At 40.3% G+C, this 23,641-nt stretch overlaps 2 protein-coding genes across 4 annotated transcripts in view; one reads left to right on the forward strand and one right to left on the reverse strand.

Annotated features, from left to right (window-relative positions):
- The first annotated feature begins 2,693 nt into the window (after positions 1-2,693).
- The window catches only part of xirp2a (xin actin binding repeat containing 2a), an 82,951-nt gene continuing 62,003 nt past the window's right edge, over positions 2,694-23,641 (forward strand). The window contains exons 1-5 of one of the 2 annotated variants that reach the window (XM_081615691.1): positions 2,694-2,893; positions 3,046-3,102; positions 3,200-3,284; positions 11,964-12,022; positions 15,492-15,570. Coding sequence is in view for 1 of the 2 variants with exons in the window: in XM_008425151.3 (XP_008423373.2) it covers positions 22,599-22,907 (309 nt within the window). In the remaining variant the exon portion in view is untranslated. Of the gene's footprint in view, positions 2,894-3,045; positions 3,103-3,199; positions 3,285-11,963; positions 12,023-15,491; positions 15,571-22,572; positions 22,908-23,641 lie in introns of those variants that run through there. The other variant, XM_008425151.3, reaches the window with a different exon arrangement.
- LOC103474282 (cysteine/serine-rich nuclear protein 3-like) lies at positions 4,491-13,490 on the reverse strand. Of its 2 annotated transcripts, none has more exons than XM_008425120.3 (5): positions 13,026-13,490; positions 10,569-10,742; positions 9,750-10,006; positions 9,368-9,679; positions 4,491-7,519 (listed from the first exon to the last, which is right to left on the reverse strand). In XM_008425120.3, the coding sequence occupies exons 1-5, from the start codon at positions 13,081-13,083 to the stop codon at positions 6,611-6,613; spliced, it is 1,710 nt and encodes a 569-aa protein (XP_008423342.2). In that variant the 5' UTR covers positions 13,084-13,490; the 3' UTR covers positions 4,491-6,610. The 2 variants fall into 2 exon arrangements, with proteins under 2 accessions (XP_008423342.2, XP_008423347.2); XM_008425125.3 differs by having other exon boundaries at positions 9,383-9,679; positions 13,026-13,489.

Consider the following 23,641-nt stretch of genomic DNA (forward strand, 5'->3'; position numbering starts at 1 on the left):
AGCAATAGGTGGATGCAACTCGTACCAGATACGTTGACCAGACCTTGATGGATAATGGTAGTTTTGTATGTACTTCAAAGCAGAACGTATTTAGTTGTTTTCCCTGCAAAAGGTTCCACTGTGTGCCATTACGGGAGTGGTATTAATATCCTCATCTATCTCTTGGCAGCAAAGTTAAGCGAATTTCCCAAAAAAAGTCTGTCTTTTAAGGTAACACTCCGACCTACTTGTTCACCCGCTGTCATGTTGCATTCACTGTGCTCCTGTTTATCCTCCACACCCCCGTCCCCCTCCTCTCTACATCCCACAGAGCTCCTGTAAACAAAATGTCTTTAAGTAACAAACTATACAAAGACAAAAAAAAGATGTCTTTCTACCTGCTTTCAAGCTAGAACATGACAATTAAAAGCTGTAATATCACAAAAATGTTTGTATGCCGTTCATGTTGTTTCAATTGAGAAGCGAGTGGTTTTTAATGTAGTGGTTCGGTTTGTAAATAGCTATTTGGGCCCACAGTATGCATCACACTTACTTACATTTGATGTAAGAGCACTTTTTATCCCCACTGCTATGTAATTCCACGCGTGGCTGTTGTACATGTCCGTATCTGCGCAAGACTCAGCGGGAATGTCACCATCCATCTCTTATTTGAGCGAGTGTGTTTGTGTGCCACCGGGCTCCGAAGGTCGCTTCTGTTCTGCCGATTATAAATAACATTTTTAATGTAGATATGAGTGCATTTTCACGTCTTCGCGTTTAATTTCTGATTTATTTTTCTTTTTTATAAGATGTATTTTTTTTATTTATTTTTTTTTTCTGCACTGTAACACCCGATGAAACACATGTTTGGTCCCCATGTCTGTAGATAGGAACCATGAAGCAATCCGTAGCCATCTCTCATTGCGCTTGTAGTGTTTTAGTGAACTGCATGCAGGAAGTGACTACTCTCCACTCACATGATGATATCATTTTCAAGCCAAAAGAATAAAGAACATATTTTTTGTAATTGCTTGTTTTATTTTTATTATTATTACTTTTTCCTCTCCTTCGTTTTTTATTTCCCACATCACTCTTTGAGTTCATCGACGTCCTGGAGTGTGATGAAAGGCGATGGCTTTAGAGGTCAGTCAGGATCATTCATGTGATTCAATCTCATGTTACACCTCTGTATCGATTTGCAAAATGTGACAAGTGACTATTTTTATTTTATTTTTTTGTTATAACCAAAGATGTGGCAACAAAACACAAAATCTAGAATTCCAGAATAAAACCTATTTTGGAAAACCTATTGCGCATGCCAGATGCATTCATTTGATAGAGAGAGCAGTGACGGGAGGAGGTAAGAGGCGGTTTGTCATTTTGTGATAGGCCAACAAAATTTAGGTGCAACATTTGTTTTTACATAAAAGAAAACCGATGTGAGACTAATATGTCACAATGTTGCTTCACTTCTAATAAAACGCCTCCATGGGCTGTGATTTTAACTTGACAAAACGTGAAAATATTTGTTGTTTGAATACTTTTGCAAGGCACTATGGGTTATATATTATGTGACTGCGTTTTCAGCATGAAGATATTGGGGAGGATGTTGACCACTGGGAGTGTGAAAGTAGGTCAATCACCCCTGCCAGAGGGTGAAACGAGTGGATACTATTGTGAGATTATTTAATCAAATCAAGGATTTAGATTAATATGGAGATGTTACCTCGATCTTCATTTCTGTTTCTTATTAGAATGATTAGATTTCTAGGTAGATAAATCATCTCAAAAAGACTCGGACAGATGTTCTCCGTCTGACAAGACGTGAAGGAGAAGCTGCTCGGTGTAACAGGCAGGAAGGAGACGGGGACAAAAAGCTGAGACAACCCCCAACCCTGAAGCTTCCTTCAAACGCTTTCGCTTCTGCTTCTTCTCCCCTCCTGTTGCCTAGCGACCCAACATCACAGCTCTGCTGCCTGTGATTGATCAGCAGCCTGCCTACCCATAATACCTTGCAAACAAAAAGGCAAACTCCCTTCCTCCCCTTCCAAACGCACAGCACACCTTATCAGACGTGCATTGTACGCGTTCGTGTTCCTAATGGAATCCATTGTAAGGCTATGCCATTGTTGAATGATCTTAAAGCTGTATTTGCTTTACATTATTTGCTCATATTGTGCACATCGCCTGCTGTTAGCTCTTATTATTGTGTGATTTATACAATGAGCCATAAAGAAATAAAGTGCTTTAAAAACAAGCTGGTCAAACAAGCCTCACCCATAGGATCCATATGGTTGTGGTTAGCTCAGCAGTGCACCCTAGAGGTTCCAAGGCGTAACAACATCCAATCACAGTCACCATGTTTCATTCACACAAAAACATCCCTACAAGAAACCTGCGGCTTGTCTGTGTTTGTGTAACAGTCAGTTAAAGGTTCTTGAAAATGTAACTTGGAAACAGTGCAATAAAGAAATACACCTAAGTCAAGAAGAATAGCTGCCCTCGTATTTAATGATGTCAGCGACAACCAACAGGAAGTTGGTTCTTTAGGAGTGAAACGCCATCTGCTGGATGAAAATGAGAAAATCACGTTTTTTTTTGTTCATCCCATGAATAATACTTACCTTTAGAGGAAACTTACATTTTGTCAGGTATAATTAACACTAAATTCATGTGGAGAGTTTGTACGTCCTATACAAAGCCAGTGAAACCCTCATTGTATGTGTAAATGAATTTCAGGCTAGAAAGCTCCTCCATGGTGTATGCTATCATGTTCACTAAGCAGTAAACTAAATGTTATCGGGGGCAGTGGTATGCGCGTGCGGCTCACTTCCGGTTCAGCTTCGTGGGAACTATGTACCAAACAAAACTCCACACCTGCTGCCTCTATTGGCGACCGAAATCCTCTCAGACGGTAATGTGCTAACAAAACTCCTCAAATTTCGCTTTCTATCAACAATGGCCGCTTCTTTCTGTGCCTTCTCCTTTTTTAGACATATTTTCAGTCTAAAAGTCCCGCCAACGTTTCTATAGGTTATTAACCGATAGTTTATCTGCCTGCTACAGATCTGTGGACTTAAAAAATGGATGTACAACCTAGGACAAACGCTGATTCCAGAAAGTGTAAGAGCCCCTGAAGCTGTTATATACTACATCGTCTAACCATGCTGTTACGTTTTTTCTAATCCTTCACTCATGTAAAACTTTATCCGGATTATAGGTGACCATGATGACAGAAAATTGCTGCGCGTGAATTTTGAGGAATGAACAGGACAGCTGTCAGCGGCAGTACATAACCTGGAGTGGTAAGTCTGACGTAGTTTTTTCAATATCAATATATATATATATATTAATTAAATTATAACCATCTTTAAAACTAGTGTTGGCAGAAGTCCAACGACAACTTTTAGCAGCATTATTGCTGTGGGTATTGCGCATTTAAGAGCACCTCGTAGTTAGGCTATCTGTTTTTAAATGCATCAACAAATTATCATATTTATTATCACAAACAGCCGGTCTTAATAAATACATTTTAACAACGTCATTTCTAATGTGAGTTTTCTGTAGAGTTATAACACCTTATAATCCAGTAGAACTAAAAGCAGAACCATATCCGAAAACCTCAAAACAGTTTTTAGTTAACAGGTAATAATATGGATCAGCTGAAAGATTTTTATGCAGCATCTCTGAATGTTTATTGTTTTTAAATTAATTAATTACTAGGTCAAAAATCGCTTAAATGACTTGTGCAACTTTGATTCACAAACTGTACACAACTGATATGTGTACAGTGGCTTACACTTCTGTCAATATGGTGAAAATCTTAGGTAGATGTGTGATTAGCAACACCTTATCCTCAGCTATTATATGCATAATGCTGATAACCTAAAAAAGTATGCATGTATACCTTGTTGTTGGTAAACATGCAAAAGTTAGCGTGATATAAACTTTGCTTAAACACCTTGCTCAAACACGTCATAATTTACAGCAGAAACCTGACTAGTCTAAGCTACGTCTACAGAAGGATGCTAGCATGCTAACAAGCAAAAGAAGATGTTGAGCATTGGAATAAGTATAGTCCTAAACTGTCTCGTGTCCCTTTTGTCTTAATTTTTTGAAAGTATAAACTTGGAAATAGTTGTTCAAGTGGCTGTCTAGTTGCAAACTGGGATTTGCTAATTGTTGTGCCTAATCACAAAGCTAAAGTATGATCGGTGACAAACATTTGGTTTTACTTGAATTATCATATTTGACCTGAAGTTTTCATCACCTTTATACATTTGAGACATGTTGGGCTAAGAGGTGGTCCACTGTTCAAAATTCTGATGAGCCAAACACCTACAAGAAAAAAAAACCTTTAAATTAATTTTATAAATACAATGACCCTAAAATTCACCCTGCTAATTCTGTTTTCAAGTAAATTTTAAGTAAGCAAAGGACATGGCTGAATAAAGCCAGTTTGGATAGGTTTTAGGAGAGAAGAACATTAGTTAAAAAAAATTAACGCGATATCGTTGGAAAACGAGGACACTTTAATGATGGGTTCAAGATATAGTACCTTCCAGAAGTATTTATAATATGATCCCTTTTCATATTTTGTCACCTTTGCACCACAACTTTAATGTACTGTATTTTACTGTGGCTTGATGTGAAGACTTTAGATTCTTTTTCTGAGACAAAATATGAAAAAGTTCAACTTGTGCGAATACTTTCGCAAAGCACTGCGAAGTTCTCAACAGGGTCATTGACTGGTGTATGTCTTTACAATAAAGGTGTGTTTTTCACCCGCAACAGATGTTTTAATCGTACAGAACGCGCACACCGAGGAACATCTCCAGTAAACCAAACACATGCGATACAGAGAAGCACTGCACAAACATTGGCAGCAACAGTAGCACAACAGAAAATACCGAACCAATACAAGCACCTCGAAATCCGGTTTCCGATTCGTCACAGATGCCGACACAACCGGGAAAACATGCAGCAAACACGTCGAAAACGGAGCCCGAACGGCAAACTATAGAGTGCAAATACAAAGTAGCAGACCTAACCACTGTGTTATTGTTTTATTCTCCGTGTTTGTCATATTACACAATCTTAAATGGGTTTGAGGACAACCTAGACTGACTCAACTCCTGGTGCATTCTGGGTCGAAATGAATGCATTCTGGGTCCCTCAAAGTGCACTTATCAACAATACGGCAAACGTCTGTAGGTACTGAGCTGTGAAAAAGGCTTTGCTACTTTACCGTTTTTATCGGTTTTGTTTTTTGTTTTAATTTTGTCAAACTTGCATGTCTTAGATCAGTGATGTCCAAATCTTTGACAAACCAGGTGATATTTTTAGCGTGTCAAAATTCATTAAATCTAAAATGCAAAATATAGTTAGATTTTTTTGGGGGGGTTGTTTGTTTTTACAAAACTTGTATGACTTTAAAGATCCAAAACGTAATAAGGCTTCCGACTGTTGTCTTTTTGAAAGAAAAAAAGCAATTTTTCCAATTGTTTTGTGTCGTAAATCATTTTTACCGTTGTTGACATGTTGTCACGGGCCGAACAAAATCACTTCAAGGGTCAAAAATGGCCCCGGGCCCACACTTTGGACATTCCTGTCTTAGACCATCCAAGAAATATTGATATCAGATATCCTGAGTAAGTACAAAATGCAGCCTGTTTCATAATAGGTATGTTTGATATTAAGTCATAACCTTAAGATCTAATCACAGAATAAATACTTTAATACGTTTTTAAATATCTTCTATTGTCATTTTTGTTGTTACCACAAAAGAGTATAATTAAATGTTCATATGTCCAGTCTCTGCTGCAGTATCCAGAAGTTCTGTGACTGCCTGAATAAATTAGCTGCATTTTCATTAACTATAAATTGTGCAATTTGAATATACAAAAATAGAATGTATTTAATGGAAAAACGGAAATTTCGGAAACCCCCCCAACTGTTTTTGAAAAAAAGTTTTTGCGCTGTGGTTTTTCGGCCGTATGGAAATAAATGTATTTTTCAAAACTGCAGCAGAAACACTTTTTTTCTAATCACACGAGTCACTTGAGCACCAACCGGATGTTACTACTGGCAGAAACCATGAAGAAAATGACAGGAAGTGTTAGGAGGAGGATGATTTGAGTTAGTTTTTTTTCAGACAGCCCATCTGGCGCCATAGCTGAATTATGCATTTACCTCATGGAGTTGTCACTGCCATGACGTATTGCGTAAACAAGCTTATTTACATGTGGTTTTCATTTAATTTCTTGTTTAATGAAAACACGGCCAATGTGTTTGTGAAGTTTGTCTTTTTGACATCAGCAAAATGGAGACAAAGATTTGCGAACCTTTGTAATGGAAACGCAGCTTGTGCCGATGTGTTTTGGAGTAATTTTGGTAACGAAGTTTAAGAGTGATTAGTGACTCATGGGACAGTTTCTTTCTATGACGTCATCATTGAGAACTGCATTTTATATTTACTCAGGATTGATACTAATTAGTTTGATTTTGAAGCGTGTACGTGCGACAAAAAAAAAAAGAAGTAAAAATTGAACAAAATCTGTAAGGGAGTGGGTGGGACATGTTTTCACTTCCTTTCTAAAGAACGCCAACAATCTATGTCGGTCCTTCCTCATCAGGCGTTCTCTGAGGCCGTTGTGTGGCTGACGTCTCCACACATCGTCTCTCGCTCTGCCTGTGAGTCAGCGCAGTCTGGGTTTTTGCGGAGGCCAGGACCGAGCTTGGAGAAACGCTTCTGCGGCTCGGCTCCCATTTCGGACTCCAGCGCGGATTCGACCGAGGGGAGCATGGGTGCGGCAGCGTTCAGGTTGTCGCCGAGGAAGGCTGGCGTTTCGCTCGCCGAGCCTTCCAGTTGGTAGGGCTGCAAGGAGGGGCCGCCGTGGAACGGGCCGCTGAGGCCGAGGGGGCTGTTGGTGTAACTCAGAACAGAGGGGAGGGGGACGGAGTACAAGGGAGGATTCAGTCCGTGCAACGAACAGTCCCAGTCTTCCTCCTCGTCCTCTTCTTCATCATCTTCCTCATCCTCTTCGTCGTCCTCCTCCTCCTCTTCGTCCTCGTCGTCTTCCTCTGCGTCCTCTGGGTCGAGAGTTTCTAGACTGTGCGTGCTGCAGTCCGACAGCCCGCTGCAGACGCTGCTGCCGTCCTCGTCGTAAGCCTCGTCCTCTTCCTCTTCATCGTCATCTTCGTCCTCCTCTTCCTCCTCCTCGTCCTCGTCCTCGTCCAGATGCGAGTCGGAGTCACCCGTGCTCTGGAGATGCATGATGGGATTGTTCATCTTCAGAGACTGAGGGCTGTGCTGCTGCTGCTGCTGGATCAAGGTGGTGTTGCCGTGGTAACCGTTGCCACTGGTTACAAGCTGCTGCTCCGTCTGCTGGTACTGCTCCTCGCGGCTCTTCTCCAGCTCCAGCTTCATGATGGTGTGCAGGAAGTGGGTGCGCACGCGGACCGGGTTGAACTCCAGCCGCCCGGCGCTGTTGCTGCAGCCGTCCTTGCTGCAGCCGCAGGGGAAGGACATGCGGTCCACCTGGAGTGGGGAGGGCAAGCATCACACACAGGAGAGGCAGCTGCCAATCAGAGCCAGTCATGAGTCAGGGAGAAGTTCAGAATCTGCTGCGGATGATTTGGAACCACATCTGCAGCGCTACTGGAAAATGCACGTATGATGCGCCCATCCTGTATTGTTTAATGGATACACCCAGCCATGAAAAAATAGAATTAAAAAAAATACTAACTACCCTCAGGGGTCTGCACTAAGATTTGGAAATTTGAAAAATATGAGAAAAAAAGTACATTTATTTGCTATTTTGCACATACTCGTCATTTGTCATCTTTTCCAGAAGCAAAACACCTTTAGAGATTGTAACTTTTTTTGTTTTTGTATGATTGGGATCAATATAGCATCATCTACTCTCTTCTATTTAGACTATTTAGGCATTATGCTTTACTATGATAGTGATTCATTTTACGGTGAACAAAATGACTAAAAGAGGACCATGTATAAGTCTTGGTTTATAAATCTGCCTGATTTGTCCAATGTTTTAGATTTGTGGCGATTCTGAAGGAAATTTTGAAGGAAAGGATCATTTTAATCCTTTTTAAACAGAAAAAAACCGTAACGTGCTTTGAGTGATTTTTATTCAGTTGACACTTGATTTTGTAGGACAATTTTTTAATCATCTACATAAAGTCTGTTCCACAAATCTCTGTTGTGACCTTGGTGACCTTTAAGATAACTGAAAGTCCTATAAATGCTTTAAAAATCCTCTTCAAGCTGAGCTTCAAAAGATCTCTGTTTTAATTATCCATTTCAAGTTTAATCAGTATTTTAGATATGTAACTCCATGTGACTAAAACTTGTCCAGACTCTTGAAAAAAAACTCAGAAATAACTTTTGCAATTAAGGGAAGCTTTGAAGCAGATGCTAATATTAGCATCCTAACTGTGAGCGGTTAGCTTATCACCACCGAGTTTAAATCTTTTAGGTCACTCATTTTATTTTCTGACAAGAATCCAAAATATTGCTGCAAAAATTACATAAAAGTAGCAGAGAAAGTAGTGGTGTCTGAAGAGCAATGTGAATTTACCACAGCATTCACTCAAATACTACTTCCTTACTTACTTCAAAATAAGAGTCTCAAATACAGTGTGATAATTTGTCTTGCTAACACCTGTGCACTTATTACAAGACACAACCTTGAAATCATAAAAGGTAAAGTTCAGTTTGTAACAAGAATTGTTAGTTTCCAACTAGAAATACATTGTTTTATCGAGTCCCTCGGAACACAATGCTAACAAAATAATCTCAAAGGCAGATAAGAAGTAGTTTAGTTTGTATTTAGAAAAAAAAGTATTGTCATTGCAGTTATAATGAAAACATGACATACAAAAGTCCTTGACTTAATAAACATTGATCACTTAAGCCAAATTTTGCCTTAGCATCTATGAAACATTTAAGCTAATCTTTGTTTAAATGTATTTTCATTCTGTAGTTGTTCACTGGGACTTTCCAGTTACGACAATTTATTATTCATGAATCCCTTATTTATTGAAAATTAAAAAAAGTGGATACTTAGTTTTCCTAAAAGTATTGTTCAAATTTTATCCATATCTGTTTTTGTCAACTCAAATATTTTATGTCGCTACATCCCCTACTGGCCAATCTGCCTGAAAGTGTTGGGCATCTTTAATTAATCCCTTGCATAACTTTTTTTCTCCCAACTTGTAAATAACAGATCCATAGGTAATTGCATCGTGATTAATCCTAGTGAAGAACAAATAAATCCTCCTGATACTAAGAAGTCATTTTATATTTGATGTGTTTTCGTACACAGACAGACAATTACAAAACTTTAGTATTATAGATGTGCCTCACCACATTTCCATTTACCTGGCACTTAATGCCGGCCAGGCTGCAAGCACAGGTCTCTGGGTCGCATATCCCCCGGCAGCGACACCCACACTCCTCTCTAGACATCCTCAGGGCGCGCAGCTCGTGCTTCTCCTCCACATCGATGCGGCGGACCCCAGAGGCACGGAGGAGCGCGCGCCGCCTCCTGGTGGTGAGGGGCTGGAGGAAGAAGTAGTCGTCCACCTCCGTGTTGTCCACGTCCAGGTCGTCCTCCGAGATGTCGTCAAGCGTCAGTGTATCGGCTTCCATGGAGGACACCGTGCCGTTCTTGGTTAGCTGAAGAGACAGAACCAAGAATGTTACACGTATTTAAACTCGAAACCTTGCGATGGGTTGCTCCACCGACTTTGAGTTTGATGGCGTTGAGTTTCTCCTCTTTGAGATGATCCCTCAGCATGTTCCGATGGCTCCGTTTCTGCTCCATGGCAAACTCCCTGAGGGTGAAGCGCTTCACCCCGCTGTGACGAGGCGACATCCCCAGGGTGCTGCCACCCTGCGTCGGCACGCTGGTGAAGCCCTGGCGCCGGCTGAAATAGTACACGGTGACGCTCTCAAAGTGCACATTACGTCCCCGCAGTCGCTTTGACTGCCTCTGGATAGAGGCTAACGGTGAGACATAGAAGAGGGAGACACAAGCCAATGATAAAACTGAAGCAGTGTAGGAGACACAAAACATGTTTGTAAAGGGTATTTCACATACATGCGCTACATATTGTATCTATAGTGTCTGTGTATAGATAGCGTATAGATAGATATTCTCCTTTTGTCCCTAATGAATCTTACTGTGGTCTACTAAAGTCCCAAAGTGTTTGAAACTGCTTCTTAACCTTTCTTTTCAAATGGCTTGTGTGACGAAAACAGCAAAAAGCAGAAAATCTTTAATAGGAGAAATACTAAAACATTTTCTATGAAGCCATGGATGAAGCTTAAAATACTTTGAATGATATGCCAGACAAATTACCAAATGAACAAAGTTTGTTGGCACAAAGCAAGGTAGCATTTCCCCCCTTAACAGTATTGTACAGATGTACTGCAGCATTAAAGCTCATTAGGCCCGCAGCTAAGCGCTGTGAAGGGCTATTGTAATTCTCTTTGCCTCCTGAATTCTGAAAACCATTACCAATCAGGTTAATAAAACAAGAAAGGTTTGTTGGTGAGATCTTACGATCTAGAATCCCGGAGGGGACAGAATTATTAAGACTATCGCTGCTGTTGCCGCTGTCGCTGCAGGAAACCTCGTCATCTTCTGAGCCCTGCAGAGACAAATAAGAGGACGGTTCCTCTTCAAGCTTTCTCTTCAGGATCCCGCTCATCCTGCAGCAGGTCCCGCTGGTCACACCTGTGCCACAGACACATCGACATAAAGCAGATTGAGGAAACTTCACCACTTTTTTCAAAAACTGATTTAGCCTTTTAATTTGTTGAAAGCTTTCAGACAGAATACTGGAATAATTTGGTTTATCCTTTAGCTTAAATTGAAGCATATTTTTTTGCAAACAACAAGCTACCCATCTAGCTAGCATGTTGCTCGCAAATGGTAGCAAACCAACTTTGTGTCCTTTTGTTCAATTTTTTTGTTTGTTTGTTTTAGTCCACAACTTTATATATTCATCTTTGTCACAAGGCAGCTTTTTTGAGACACAAAAATCCACCAACTCAGTGTTAACAAAAGGTAGCAATAGGCTAGCAAATGTAGCATAGTGTTAGCTGTGAAAAGAGACAGTTATAAAGCTACAAAAGAGCTTAATGTGGTTACGAATGCTGAATATTTGACAACATTATTTTCAAAAAGCATACAATTTGTTGCTTTGGACAATAAAAACTCTAAATTTTGCTTTGTTTAGTCTAGTTAATAAATTTGACTAGAACCCTCACCCTACAATGTAGCTACCACGCTCTGAGAGTTGCAGCTCTAACATGTTTATTTGCACATACTGTACATCCTCGGTTGCTGAACAATTTGCTCAGCATTTAAAGGCATATTTGTTTGACCTGTAGCATCGTTATTGGCATGTTTTGCTAATAGTAGTTAGCCTGTTAACCCAGCACAACGACTTCCTGGCCTTCTGACTCGCATTTGAAGTATTTCGACATTTCAAAATTAAGGAAAAGGAAATGCACCATAATCCAGTCTAAATAAAACACCTTTTTGTTTTCCTGTTGTATAACTGTGAATTCAAACCCGTAGTGACATATAGATGTGCCATGTGATGCTTCTGCATCTAAATTTTGGAGTTTCCAAAACATAAACAAACTTTGTCTTAACTACCAGCCCAACAAAAGTAATTAGCAAGGTAAATGTTCTGAATTAAGCATGACAGAATGATGTCCATACAGCGCCTGCGAATATATTCATAACCCATTCAACTTTTTTCCAGATTTTGTTGTGGGAAAGTTCGGATAATTGCAGAGAAAGTATATTTGTATACATTTCCCCATGGTTATTATTTTTGTCAGAACCGACCTCAAAAATTCAAGTCAAGTCTTGTAACATGTTCTTCTAACACCTTTCCAAGTTTGAAAGACTGACATTTAATTGCTGATTCTCTTTTTGATGCAGGATCCACACACCATGTTGCAGCCACTACCTTGTTTCACTGTAGGGATGTTGTGCTTAAGGTAATATGTAACGTTTTGACTTTACTTTTAAGGCAGCCAACACAGATTTATACCAGAAAAGTGATCAGAGAAATAATGGCCATCACATTTGCATTCTAAAAACTATTTCTCTTATTTCCCCACCTCACTATCCACAAATGAACCAGAATAGTACTGAAAACTAGCTCTTCTACTTCAATTTAACATTCTACTTTCTGTTGGTCTATCACTTAAAATCTCAGTGAAATATGTTGAAGTTACGGAAGAACAGAGTTTATTCATGTACTGACTATATAAATGGATCTTCCACTAATAGACGTTGAGTGTTCTTGGGTGACCTTGCCTTTTTGTGATGCCTTGCAAATAGAAAACAAGTCATGTCAAAGATGAAATGATCTTGTCTAGATTTGGGCAAACCAGATGTCATCCTATTCTATGTTGATGAGCAATGAAACAGCAGTTCTAGATACAATTAGTTGTTGTGGCCTCTTTAGGGGAACCCTTGTCAACTTTTTGTTTGTTTTTATTTCCAATCAGAAGAAGTTATTCAGCAGAGACATTGGGCTGGTTGAGGATTACATCACATGCAGCAGGGCTGAATGATGAGCCAAGGTTTTCCTCTTGGACCGGCTTTGTCTCGCCTCCTACAGTGTTATACAATTTTCTTTATCAGTGCAAAAGTCCCCGCGATTCTCGTTTTCCGTTTCGGCACAAGAAAACGAAAGGGCACGATGGTGTTGTAGATAAATCGGCAATCAGTGTTGTATGCTTAAAACCTTCCATCCCCATCCATGCGCCGGTTTTATCCCCCAAATCCTTCGTTGAGCGAGCGAGCGAGCGCCGTTACTTTCTAATGCCCGCATGCACGCACAGCCTCCCACTCCCCATTCATGTCCTCATCCCAAACACTGACATGAGATTTTCCTCATTGACAAATGGAAGTCAGTGCCACCATGTGACGTAAGAGAACCTCCCGGAGGCCGAGATGGTCCGGCTCCCCGCTGCTCTGACCGTCTTCACTGACCTGTTTCCGTCTCTTGCTTCTGGTTTCCCGGAGGTCCTCCTGACTCTCTCCTCTGCATCACGCAATGTTCAGCAGCGGCGGCCAGAATTTCCCATGTGCCGTGACGATGCAGTGAGCGCTGCCATGATGCGTGCTCTTCCTTATTTCTCTCTTTTCCAGCAGCACCTCGCACTATTGTGCCGCCTCCGTTTCTGTCTTATGCCTGCTCCCGCTGCACCCTCATTCTGTGCTGGCGCTGTCAGCTCCCTCGCCGTCTGATTCTCTCCTGCTCCGCAACCCCTCCTTCCCCTCTTCCTCTCCCTCGCTCCTCACAAAGACTTGTTAGCTCGCTGCCGCTGGAAGCGCTCGAGCCTGACAGAGGTGAAGCAAGCTCGCCGAGATCGTACAATGAAGTAGTGCACGCGCAAGAGTCTGTGTATGCTCAGTGAGGCAAGGAGGGGAAATAAGAGAAATAGTTTTTAGAATGCAAATGCGATGGGCTTTATTTGTCCGATCACTCTTCTTGTTGCGTTGAATCTCAAATCAATGGCAAGAACCAAAAAAATAAGAGGAAACGGGTTATGTCTAGTGATGCACCGATCCACTTTTTTCATTTCCGATACGATATCTCAGGTTTAGTGTCGGCCAGTATCACATCAGATTCAGAAAAGCAATGCTGAATATTGCCGATACAGATATTAATATTGGATCGGTGCATCTCTAGCCGTATCTGGAGAAACTCAATCATGTTGCTTTGGCCAGAAAAATATCCAGAATCCAGCATTACTAAAGAAGTAGAAGGAAAATCTGACAAAAAAGACTATTTAATTTCATATATTCTATATATTTTTTCTTTTCTCATCAGATTTTTCTGTCAGGCCAAAAGTTTGAGTCGCACTCATTACATGACTAGTCGGTTGAGGTTACCTGGCTTGCTAGCTAGTTAACTAGCTAAGTTTTTTTGTGTCTATCAAAGGTGCAAATTTATCAGCAATGAACTGGACAAAGTTTGCACAATTCTGTAGAGATAAAGATCTTAAATTTTATCTATAATGTCTTAAAATGTTTTACATTTGAAATGGTGAACCTACAGAAACCCAGATCAAATCTGTTGGACTTTTTCACTTATTATTTTTTCATTCCTTTGGTTTTGTTAATGCAAATAGTATAAAATGTGAATATATTTTTTTTATTTCTTGCAGCCTTTTATCTCTTTAACAGGCATTTAATGAACTGTTTTTAAAAAAATATGACTATTGTGTACATTGGGAAAAAATATCAATATATTTATTATTATGATTTTGAGGATCAAAATATTTTTTTTTTCTCCACAGTTGAAACACAAAGCAAAGAAACCACAGAGGGTTAATTAGTATATCAAATTATAGCAAACTAAGTGATTACTGTTTTAATAGGAGATGATTACGACTATAGTTGCAATAAGTTGTAGCTTTTTTTTTAGAGATTGGAAAGTATCCCACAGCATGATACCTACAACGCCATATTTCACCATCAGAGTAAAACATTTTTTTTAAATCTGTGACCTTTTCCTTACTTTCCAGAATTGATCTCTATTTTGCGTTTGTGTTTACAACAGATTAATTGTCCAATCTGAAGTCAATGTAAACGCTGTGACTAACATCCACGTAGTCAACAATGTCAACAAAAATGATATGATTAGCCGCTCAGCCCCCACACATATTGTTGCCATAGCGATGCCGGACCCGGAATGTTATGTCCTCTCATTAAAGTGGCGCAGCCTTGAGTTTGTGTGCTGTGAACACGCCGTTTCTTTTTCTGTTTGCATTTAAGCGAAGTGCAGACTCTGAGGAAATGGTTTTACAAATATAGTTTTACAACCTTATTTAAAAAAAGATTTAAAAAATATGGACATATTTTGATTTTAAATAAAGCCCAGAAATAAGGGTATCCATTTTAAAATGAAAATGAGCAAATTAGGTCTTGTTGAGGAGATGAAACTGTTCTTGTTATGTTGCGTCTGCGTGTTGAGACGAGTATAAAATATAAATGATATATCAAATTCATTCAGAGTCCAACAGTTTTTTCGGTGTGAACGGCTGAATCCTGTCGGGTTTGGTCTCTGGATTGTCCTGCTCGTCTCCGGCACCGATGTGCAGGGGAGACGGAGCGATCCTTCCAATCAGCTTCCATGGCAACGAGCGATGGGGGGAGGGGCATCCGGGGGGGCTAGATGGAGGAGGGAGGCAGCTAAAGGAGTCTGAGGGAGGAGGGGGCTGTGATGTGGCTCTAACATGAAGGTTTGGTGCTTTTTTTTTTTTTTTTGTAGTAAGAAGCTATTGTAGTATATACAGCACCTGAAAAAATGTTTGCAATGTTATTCACTGGGAATTCTGATAGATCAACAGATTGTGTATAAGGACGCAGTAATTTCTTCTTCTTTTGTCCTTTTTACAAATAAGAACATTAAAAGTGCGTCAGCGTCTAAACTAAATATGTCCTTCACAGATCTATGGAGATGGACGAAGACGAGGCCGACCGTCTAACCTGACAGACTCTGGAGGAGCTGCAGAGATCCACGCCTCAGGTAGGAGAATCTGTTGCCAGGAAACTTAAATGTGGCGATTGGTATAAAAGAGAGAACATGGAAGAAGATGCTCTGGTCAGTTGAGATGAAACTAGGGACAATGTGCCTCGTTTTGAACTTTGACTTTTTTAGAAAACAACCCCCAAATCGTTCAAAAGGTTTTACTTTTAAACTGGTTTTCACATTTTGTCATTGATAAAACCTTTCAACTCAATCAGTAGATGTGCAACGATGCGTTTTTGTGCAGGAAATGGATTCTTCTAATGAACATGAGCTCTTTCAATTCCCCCCCTCCATCCAAATGTTATTTTTTGTCACCTCATCAGCGTCCATAAAATGTAGTAATGAATGAATTATGTAAGAAATTGGTGGGAGAAGTGGCCAGACACAAACCTGAAATGATCCTGGTCTTGTTATTTTACAGGTTTCATGAAGCATATTTAGAATTTGAGCCATAAATTAAGAATTTATTGTTAGATTTTATGATAGCAACTGCTCTGGGTTCTGTTCGTGTTCGTCTTTTTCTAAGTCACTAAGACTATTTTGTTATTTTTGTGCTTTTTAAGGGAGTTCAGCTGTTTAATTTGGTTGTTTGGTCAGGTTAAAATTACTATTATTGTTTATTTTCATGGACATAAATACATGACTTTACCTAACTCTAAAAGCACTTTATTAAAAAAAGAAAAATCAGTCCAGTTTGACCAGCGTCCACCAGGGGGAGTTGTCGCTCAGAGATTGTGTCTTTTCCACAGTGTGTTTCTCCTCCAGCCTGAGTCATGAAGCCATCATTAATTCCCAGCTCCTGTCTGGTTCTGCTGTCTGGCTGGGTGTAATTGATACCTCTGGGACCCGAACGAATGGCTCAGCTGCCTCACTGCAGCATCAGCCACAGATTAGTGCACGCATGTCTGATAGAGAGGAAGATAAAGTTAGACGCACGGAGCTCCCTCTGCTCGGAAAACAGAAAAACAAAGCTTAATGATCCGGACTCTTTTCTGTAATGGAGCAGGACTTGTATATCACCAGAGGGTAAAAAATCAGTGAACTTCATGTGACTAAATTAGATGCATTACAGAGATAAATTTGCTCTATGGACGTGTGATTGTGCGTTTTGTTCAATGATTCGTTGTTCTCTTTGCTCCCGAAACCAAAGATGTTCTATCTAAGAGAAAATGTGGATCTTGCTTGAAATTATTTTCAAAATTTCAAATTTTATCTTGACATTGGATTTAGAAAGGAGCTGCACACTGTTACACAAACTGGAACTTTTCACATTTTGACTTACACATCAAAAATATATAAATAAAAATGAAGGAAGGAAAAAATACAACAAAATGAAAGGTAAGATGGAAAGAATTAGCTATTGTATTGCCTTATAGCTCTGTTTCAGCTGTTTTCTGGAAGTTTGCTCCAGATTTGTGGTACATAGAAGCTGAATGCTGCTTCTCCCTGTTTGGTTCTGGTTCTGGGGATGCAAAGCAGAACAGAACCAGAAGACCTGAGAGGTTCTGGAAGGTTGATGCAACAACAGCAGATCTGTAATGTATTGTGGTGCTAAACCATTCAGTGATTTATAAAGTAACAACAGGATTTTAAAGTCTATTCTCTCAGTGTAAGGATTTTAGAAGTGGTGTGATGTGCTCTGTCTTTTTGGTTTTAGTGAAAACCTAAAAGACAGCGTTCTGGATCAACTGCAACAGATGTTTTTAGGCAGACCTGTGAAGGCGGTGAAACTAAAACCTGTGAAACTCATGGATGAGTTTCTCTAGATCTTGCTGGGACAAAGCACCGTTTAATCCTGGAGATGTTTTTCAGGCAATAGAAGGCTGACTTTGTAACAGTCTTTATGTGGCTCTGAAGGTTCAGGTTCATCATTACGCCCAGATTTCAGACCTGATCTCTCGTTTCCAGCTGGAACAACTGAAGCTGTGTGCTGACTCTAGATTGTTCCTCTTTGGATCCAAAGATAATAATTTCAGTTTTGCTTCTGTTCAGCTGGAGGAAAGTTGTGCCACATCCACATGTTAATTTGATGTTATGTAAAAAAATATATATATTTTTTTTCTTCTTCTTCTAGTGTATGCAAGTATCTGTTTACTGTTAGTCTCTTCTGCGCTTCTGGCAACTGAACACTAGAGGGCACAGTTGTCCTTTATAACAAGCTTGTGCTCATCATGCAGAACCAAACTACCCCATATTGAGGTTTAGGTCAAAGCTACAGCATTCAGTTTCATTCCCTCCAGAGGTGAGTAATAACTAGTTAAATGGGGGGAAAAAAACCTTTTATTTACTTCAGTAGGATATAGAAGTAGAGCTGCTGTTACTTGAGTACAATTTCTTCCCACTTCTGCTCAGTACTAAATGTAAAATAGCATAACGGAGTGTAAAGGTTGGCTGTCGGTTGCAGCGAATGTGACTAAGAGTTGGGAACTTGTTTTTTTTTTCATGGAGAGGAGGCAGAAGATGAGGTTGAGAACTGGTCAGTACAGCAGATGGCCTCTCCGTCTGTCTGGCCCGTTTAAAGAGCGCCGCAGGCAAAGCTTCTAATTACACCAGCCGGCCTACGATGGCCCGTTTGATGTCGCGGCTTCCACAGCACGCTCCGCGAAGTCCCTCAACTTTGAAACAAGTTTGAATCCCTGGTCCTGGAAGCTTCCAGCCGTATTGCTGGTGCTGCAGTCTGCTGATCTAGTGCCACGCAGTTCTTGGAACTTATCAGATGGTCTGCTGCTCTGTAATGAAACTGAGGCAGGAAATAAAAAAGCTCAGTAACTGGAGTGGAGTTCCTGTAATCTGATCTTCACCATCTCTGTCTGCCTCGAGAGTGATTAGGACGTGTTGCACTTTGCAGCGCCAAACCTCGGTGCGTTTTGGGCTATACGCCAACAGTCCTTATTTTTACAAATAACCTGCAAACTCTGATACCCCTAAGTAGAATTTCGCACAACCAGCTGTCTTCAAACATTACATTGTTCTTTGCCGAACAGATCAAACTCATTCTTGCGACAGAGCAATTAAACGTCAAAGACAAGTTTTTATTATCTGACTTGCATCATCACAGCCACACTTTCATCATGTGTGCAGCTCAGTCACGCTCATGCATTACAGAGTGAATGCGCATCATTGTTTATGTGTTACATTAGGATTAATTTCCAGGTTGTAAAGGAGGGAACAATAATCTCAAGTTCCTCACCTGAGGTAATTAGCTAACCTTTCACTGCACAGCATGGACTAACACTGGACTTTGGTTCCACCATAATGCACCCGAAGCCCTCTCCTCTCTGGAAAATGAGACATTGCACGTAACTATTTGATTTAGTGAAAGGGAAGGTACCATAAGCAGGAAGAATAGCAAACCTGCAGAAAACTATGGGCTTTCATTCAGTGTTTCCCAAAACGGAGTTTCTAGAAAGAAAATTGAGATGAAGTTATTGAAATTGAAATGCTTTCATCAGCAAATAATTGTGGATATTTCCAGCGAGCAGCAGATCTGCTAACATGTAGCTAACACCATAAGTAGAGGAATCGGGCAGGGTAAATGGAGATCCAGTTGTGCTTTTCAGCAGCACTGCCTGTAGTATTGATTCTCTGGAGGAGCTTAATTCCTGCCAAGTGTATTGGGAAGACGATTGACAACTCAATATTGACAAGTATTAGCTAAGGAAGCTTCTGGCATATGTTCAATAAAGATCTGTCCCCTACAACCTGCTTTCATCTCAAAGAACATTACTTTCCCTGCTCTCTTGTCTTCTTCACTCACTTTATCCTTAGCTGCCAACTTCAGGTCAGTCTTAATTCTGGTGTTATTAAACTGGTGCAATGATCTCTGTTTCTAAACACTCTGGTTCTTTAAATTGAACCTGTAGATTTGAGCCAGACTTATTTTGGAACTGGTTTGTTACAAATAAAAATAGAGAATATCACTCTGTAAATGAATGTATCAATTTCAAATGCATCTCAAAATTGTGTTTTCTGTGTCGTCCTTTGTCAGTGTTACAGCGCCACCGATAGGCCCGGCATAGCAACTACATTGTTTTCTGTAATGCTGCATATCGCGCTGCATTTTTTCCCCCTACTTGTTGACAAAAATGCACCGCACTCGTCTCTATGTGTGCAGTGCCTGAAATACATCTAGAGTTGTGTTACTGACTGCAACAGTCTTACTCAACTACTTACTTATTAAAAAAACTCCTTTGTTTTCATGTATTTGTTTCATAAAATGACAAAATCAGAGTATAACGTCAGTCATTGATACACTTGCTACGTTTTAAGATGCCACCAAAAACTATTATATTATCAAAAAACTAAATAAAAGTTAAGCCGATCATCTTGTACTGTTGAACAGCAGCAGTACAAAATTTTGGTTTATAAGACAAGTAACTTTACAAGACTCTGCCGTGCATTCTCATGAAATTCATGCTCGGTCAGACATGGTGAGAAATTCAAATAGGGACTGGAACATAACAAGAACCTACCGCTGTTCACCTAATAAAAGCGGTCTTAAATCTTTACAGCACCGTTTCTTGTCTTCTGGCATAAAATAACAGCTTGTCTGGACTCCGGTTTGCAGTTCTTTCTGTTGGCTCTCATGCCTAATTCATCCTGCACTTCACTTTGAACAATGTCCACCCGCTGCTTTCGCTAAACAGCAAATCGACATGCACATCACAGAAAACCTTTAGTATTCCGTCGGCTCAGGTCTTTGAGAGCCGGTTTTCTCTTTAAGCCTACCGTATTCGCTAGATGGAATATAAATAATTAGAGTAAAAAGAAATGACAGAAATAGGAAGAAAAAAAAACTGGCCTGAGTGGACATAATGTACATCTTCTTGGTATGTGAGTCACTGCAGTAAGGCGAGTGGCCTCGTTGGAAACAGGATCCAGCTGAAAGTGACACAAACTTGTGGCCCTCTCTGAATAATGCATCTTTGGCTGCTGTGAATGCAGTGATACGGTGTCCTCCAGCTTCTCCAAATTGCTATCAGAGGTATATATCATGACCACTCATTCCCTAAGATTGGATTTGGAAAGCTTCATCTTTCCATTCTTCCCCACCCTGTGAGAAACCATGTTACAAGATTTCTCCTGCTTTTGCCTTTCTTACTTGCACATTTGGCATGAATGTAGTTTTGAAATGATGATTTTTATTTATTAAAAGGAGGGAAAAATCTATTCGTTGAGAATATGACCATCATACTAAGAGGCAAACATGGTGGTGGCAGTATGATGCTTAATCATATGGTCAATTTATAGTAAACCTCTGCTCTCTGAAAAGATAATGTCATCATGAAGTCTACAGCGTTAAAACACAAAATGAAGGTTTTAGTGACCTAAGACAGGATGTCCACGCTCTATAGTAATAGTTAATAAATTTTAATGTGTTCTGATGAGGCTCGTTAAAAGTACCTTTTGAAAATCATCCTTAAAAGAATTAATAAACTAAGCCCACTGTTCTGTATTAATTTTTTTTTATTGGTTTCTTGTAGTAATCTAATTTTAAATGTTATGTTTTTTATTAGCAGCAAGTGGGAAATCATCATAATTAACTGGAAAAAAAAATAGGCTTTCAAACATCCATCTGTGTGTAATTAATCTATATAATTAGTTTCACTTAGTGATAAAGTTCCAGAAATAAATGGGCTTTTCAGTAATATTCTAATTCATCGAGTTATGAATAACACTCCAATACGAAAGAATTCAAACAGTTCAGAATTCCTCTACAGAGATTAAAATGAGAGATTATGGAGAGGCTGCTATGGGGCTCAGGGGCAAATACTTTGGTTTGCTCTTTATTTCCCCTTCAATCATTTAAAACATTTTTTTTAATCTTAAATTGAAGTGTGAATTTGCCAGTTAGCAACTCCACTGGTTCCAACCGGTCTTATCCCTAAGGTATCTCCTGATTCCCCCCTTCCTCCCCCCCCCGTCTTCTTCCTCCTGTCAGTCTCTCGGTGCGCCTCACTCACCGAGCATTGTATTTAGACTCGCCCTGATTTGCACAGATTCACTCGTTGACCGTGACAGGATGAGACACCCTATCTCCGAGTCATGCAGGAAACCAAGTCGACGTGTTAATTTCTCACTTCTGGCCGAGCCCCCATTACGGGAAAACGCTGCGGGAAGAGCTGGAACGCCTGGAGGAAAACGGACAATCCCTGCTGCAGGCCAAACAGATTAAAGCTGTAGGGCCTCGCCTTGATTTGTTCAGAACTAAATCACTTTCCTGTTTAATAAGGAACGGGTGAGGAAGAAGTCACTTTCCTGGAATCCTGCTGAGATTGATACATGGTGCACGACTAATCTCACAGTTTCTACGTAAATGTAGAAGCTACTTTCTCTTTTCCTGGTGTTTTATTAAAACATCTTCTATAATTTGACTTTTGGTTCATTGCAACATTTATTTATCTCTGTAAGCTGAGCTGCCATCTACTGTATCTACCACAAAGCCGTATTACTAGTCAACTTTGCTCTTGTGCAACTTTGTTCTGGTAATTCTTTTCAACCTTATTCTCAGATGACTTTATTTCCATAATGTTATGACTTACTCGTAATTTTAGTTTTTCTTACTACAGCCGTCGAACACGTTGCTAGGTTACAAGTTATTGAGAATTTGTTTTAATGAACTCAGCGTATTGAGTTCCACTTATTTCTGAAGGGGAAGGGAATTAATGTATGTATTTTATTTTTTTTTTATATTTTTTTATCAAAAATAACTTCAAAAACGCTGCAATTTTGTTTACCTTTTACATCGGTTACCCCTAAAAAGAAAAACTCCAGTGAACTAACTAAAGATGCCTAAATCTAAAATGGGCTTTTTCAGCTGGCCTGTCGTCACCGCTTCGGCCCGTTGCTCGTACCTCAACATGCTTTCCTAAACCCACATGTGAGCTTACATAGGCCTTCATGTGCGTGAGTAATTACAGGGCACAGGAGTAAAGGGGGGGGAGAACTTCTTTTTTTTTTTCCTTTCTCCTCCTCCCTCCTACAACCTCTCGGAACGCCCGGTCAATCCCAAAGAAGCCTCTCGTATGGAGAAGGACTCCCTGCAACATCTGCCTTCTCCTCCTGCTTCACCTTACGCGGCAGCACTCTGCAGGGAAAAAGCGGCGAGGTGTCCAGTGTCCCCTACAACAATGGAAATTCAATCAGGAAATGGAGAGGAGGTGGTGAGCGCGACCTCAGGCTTCGTTTCCTGCGCTCCCGCCGGGCCGCAGGTAGTGACATCAGACGAGCCGGCACTCAGGGAGGACCTGCAGGTGGCGAAGAGGGTGGAGAGGTTTGATATTCAGCTGGACAGCCTGAAGAGGATGTTCGAGAAGCCAGCCGCATCGACCACTGTAAGTCATTCCTCTCACATTTGGATTGAAACGTCCTTTATCTGGAAATCCTACATTTAGTAAGTCATGAGAGAGATAGAAAGTATAAACTTCTAGTCTGTTCAAGGCCACAAAAGTTCTTTTATACTCACATAGAAAATAAGACTGAAGACCATTGTTTCATTTGCTTCTTGTTCACACCAGCAGCTTTGATTTTTCTTCCAAAATCTTCTAAAATTAAACAGGAGGGAATGTCTCCTGTTCTGCTGAGAGGAGGCCTTCCTTCTCCTCTGTTTTTCCGTCCCTGCTGGTTTCTCCAGAAGGAAAATCTTAACTCTGCTGGAACCGAACTCGTTCCATTACAAGTCTCTGTTACCAAAATGTCCCAATTATCAGCCCGGACGACCTCCTTCTTTCTCCTCATGTGGTTGGAGCTCGTCTAGTGAAGATGTTTTGGAACCTTTTACCTCATCCTGCCCAAAGTCTCAGCATGAAAAAAAAAAGTAATTCACAGGAAGCCGAGGAATTATGGGGAATGTAGTCAGGAGCAATTAGTAGTGGCAACTGGTGGCAGCGATCCACGGGGTTGCAGACATCCGACACCCGGTTATTTAAGACCTATTTATGGGCGCTTTATGGTTAAGCAGGTTTTCAAAAATAAACTTGTAATTGCAGTGCGGTCTGCCGTTGGAAGCTTCTGTATCAGAGCAGATACTGTGCCTTGTGAATTGACACCCCTAAAGCTTTTTTTAACG

The sequence above is a fragment of the Poecilia reticulata genome, chromosome 2, assembly GCF_904066995.2.
Source record: "Poecilia reticulata chromosome 2, P_reticulata-male-v2, whole genome shotgun sequence".
Classification (NCBI taxonomy): Eukaryota; Metazoa; Chordata; class Actinopteri; order Cyprinodontiformes; family Poeciliidae; genus Poecilia; species Poecilia reticulata.

Excerpts from the sequence above, each read along its gene's own strand:
- LOC103474282 (XM_008425120.3), bottom strand. The coding sequence starts at position 13,083 with ATGCAGAGGAGAGAGTCAGGAGGACCTCCGGGAAACCAGAAGCAAGAG. Across the intron at positions 10,743-13,025 it reads GAAGCAAGAGACGGAAACAG|GTGTGACCAGCGGGACCTGC; the intron begins GTCAGTGAAGAC and ends TCTGTGGCACAG. Across the intron at positions 10,007-10,568 it reads CCCCTCCGGGATTCTAGATC|CCTCTATCCAGAGGCAGTCA; the intron begins GTAAGATCTCAC and ends TCTCACCGTTAG.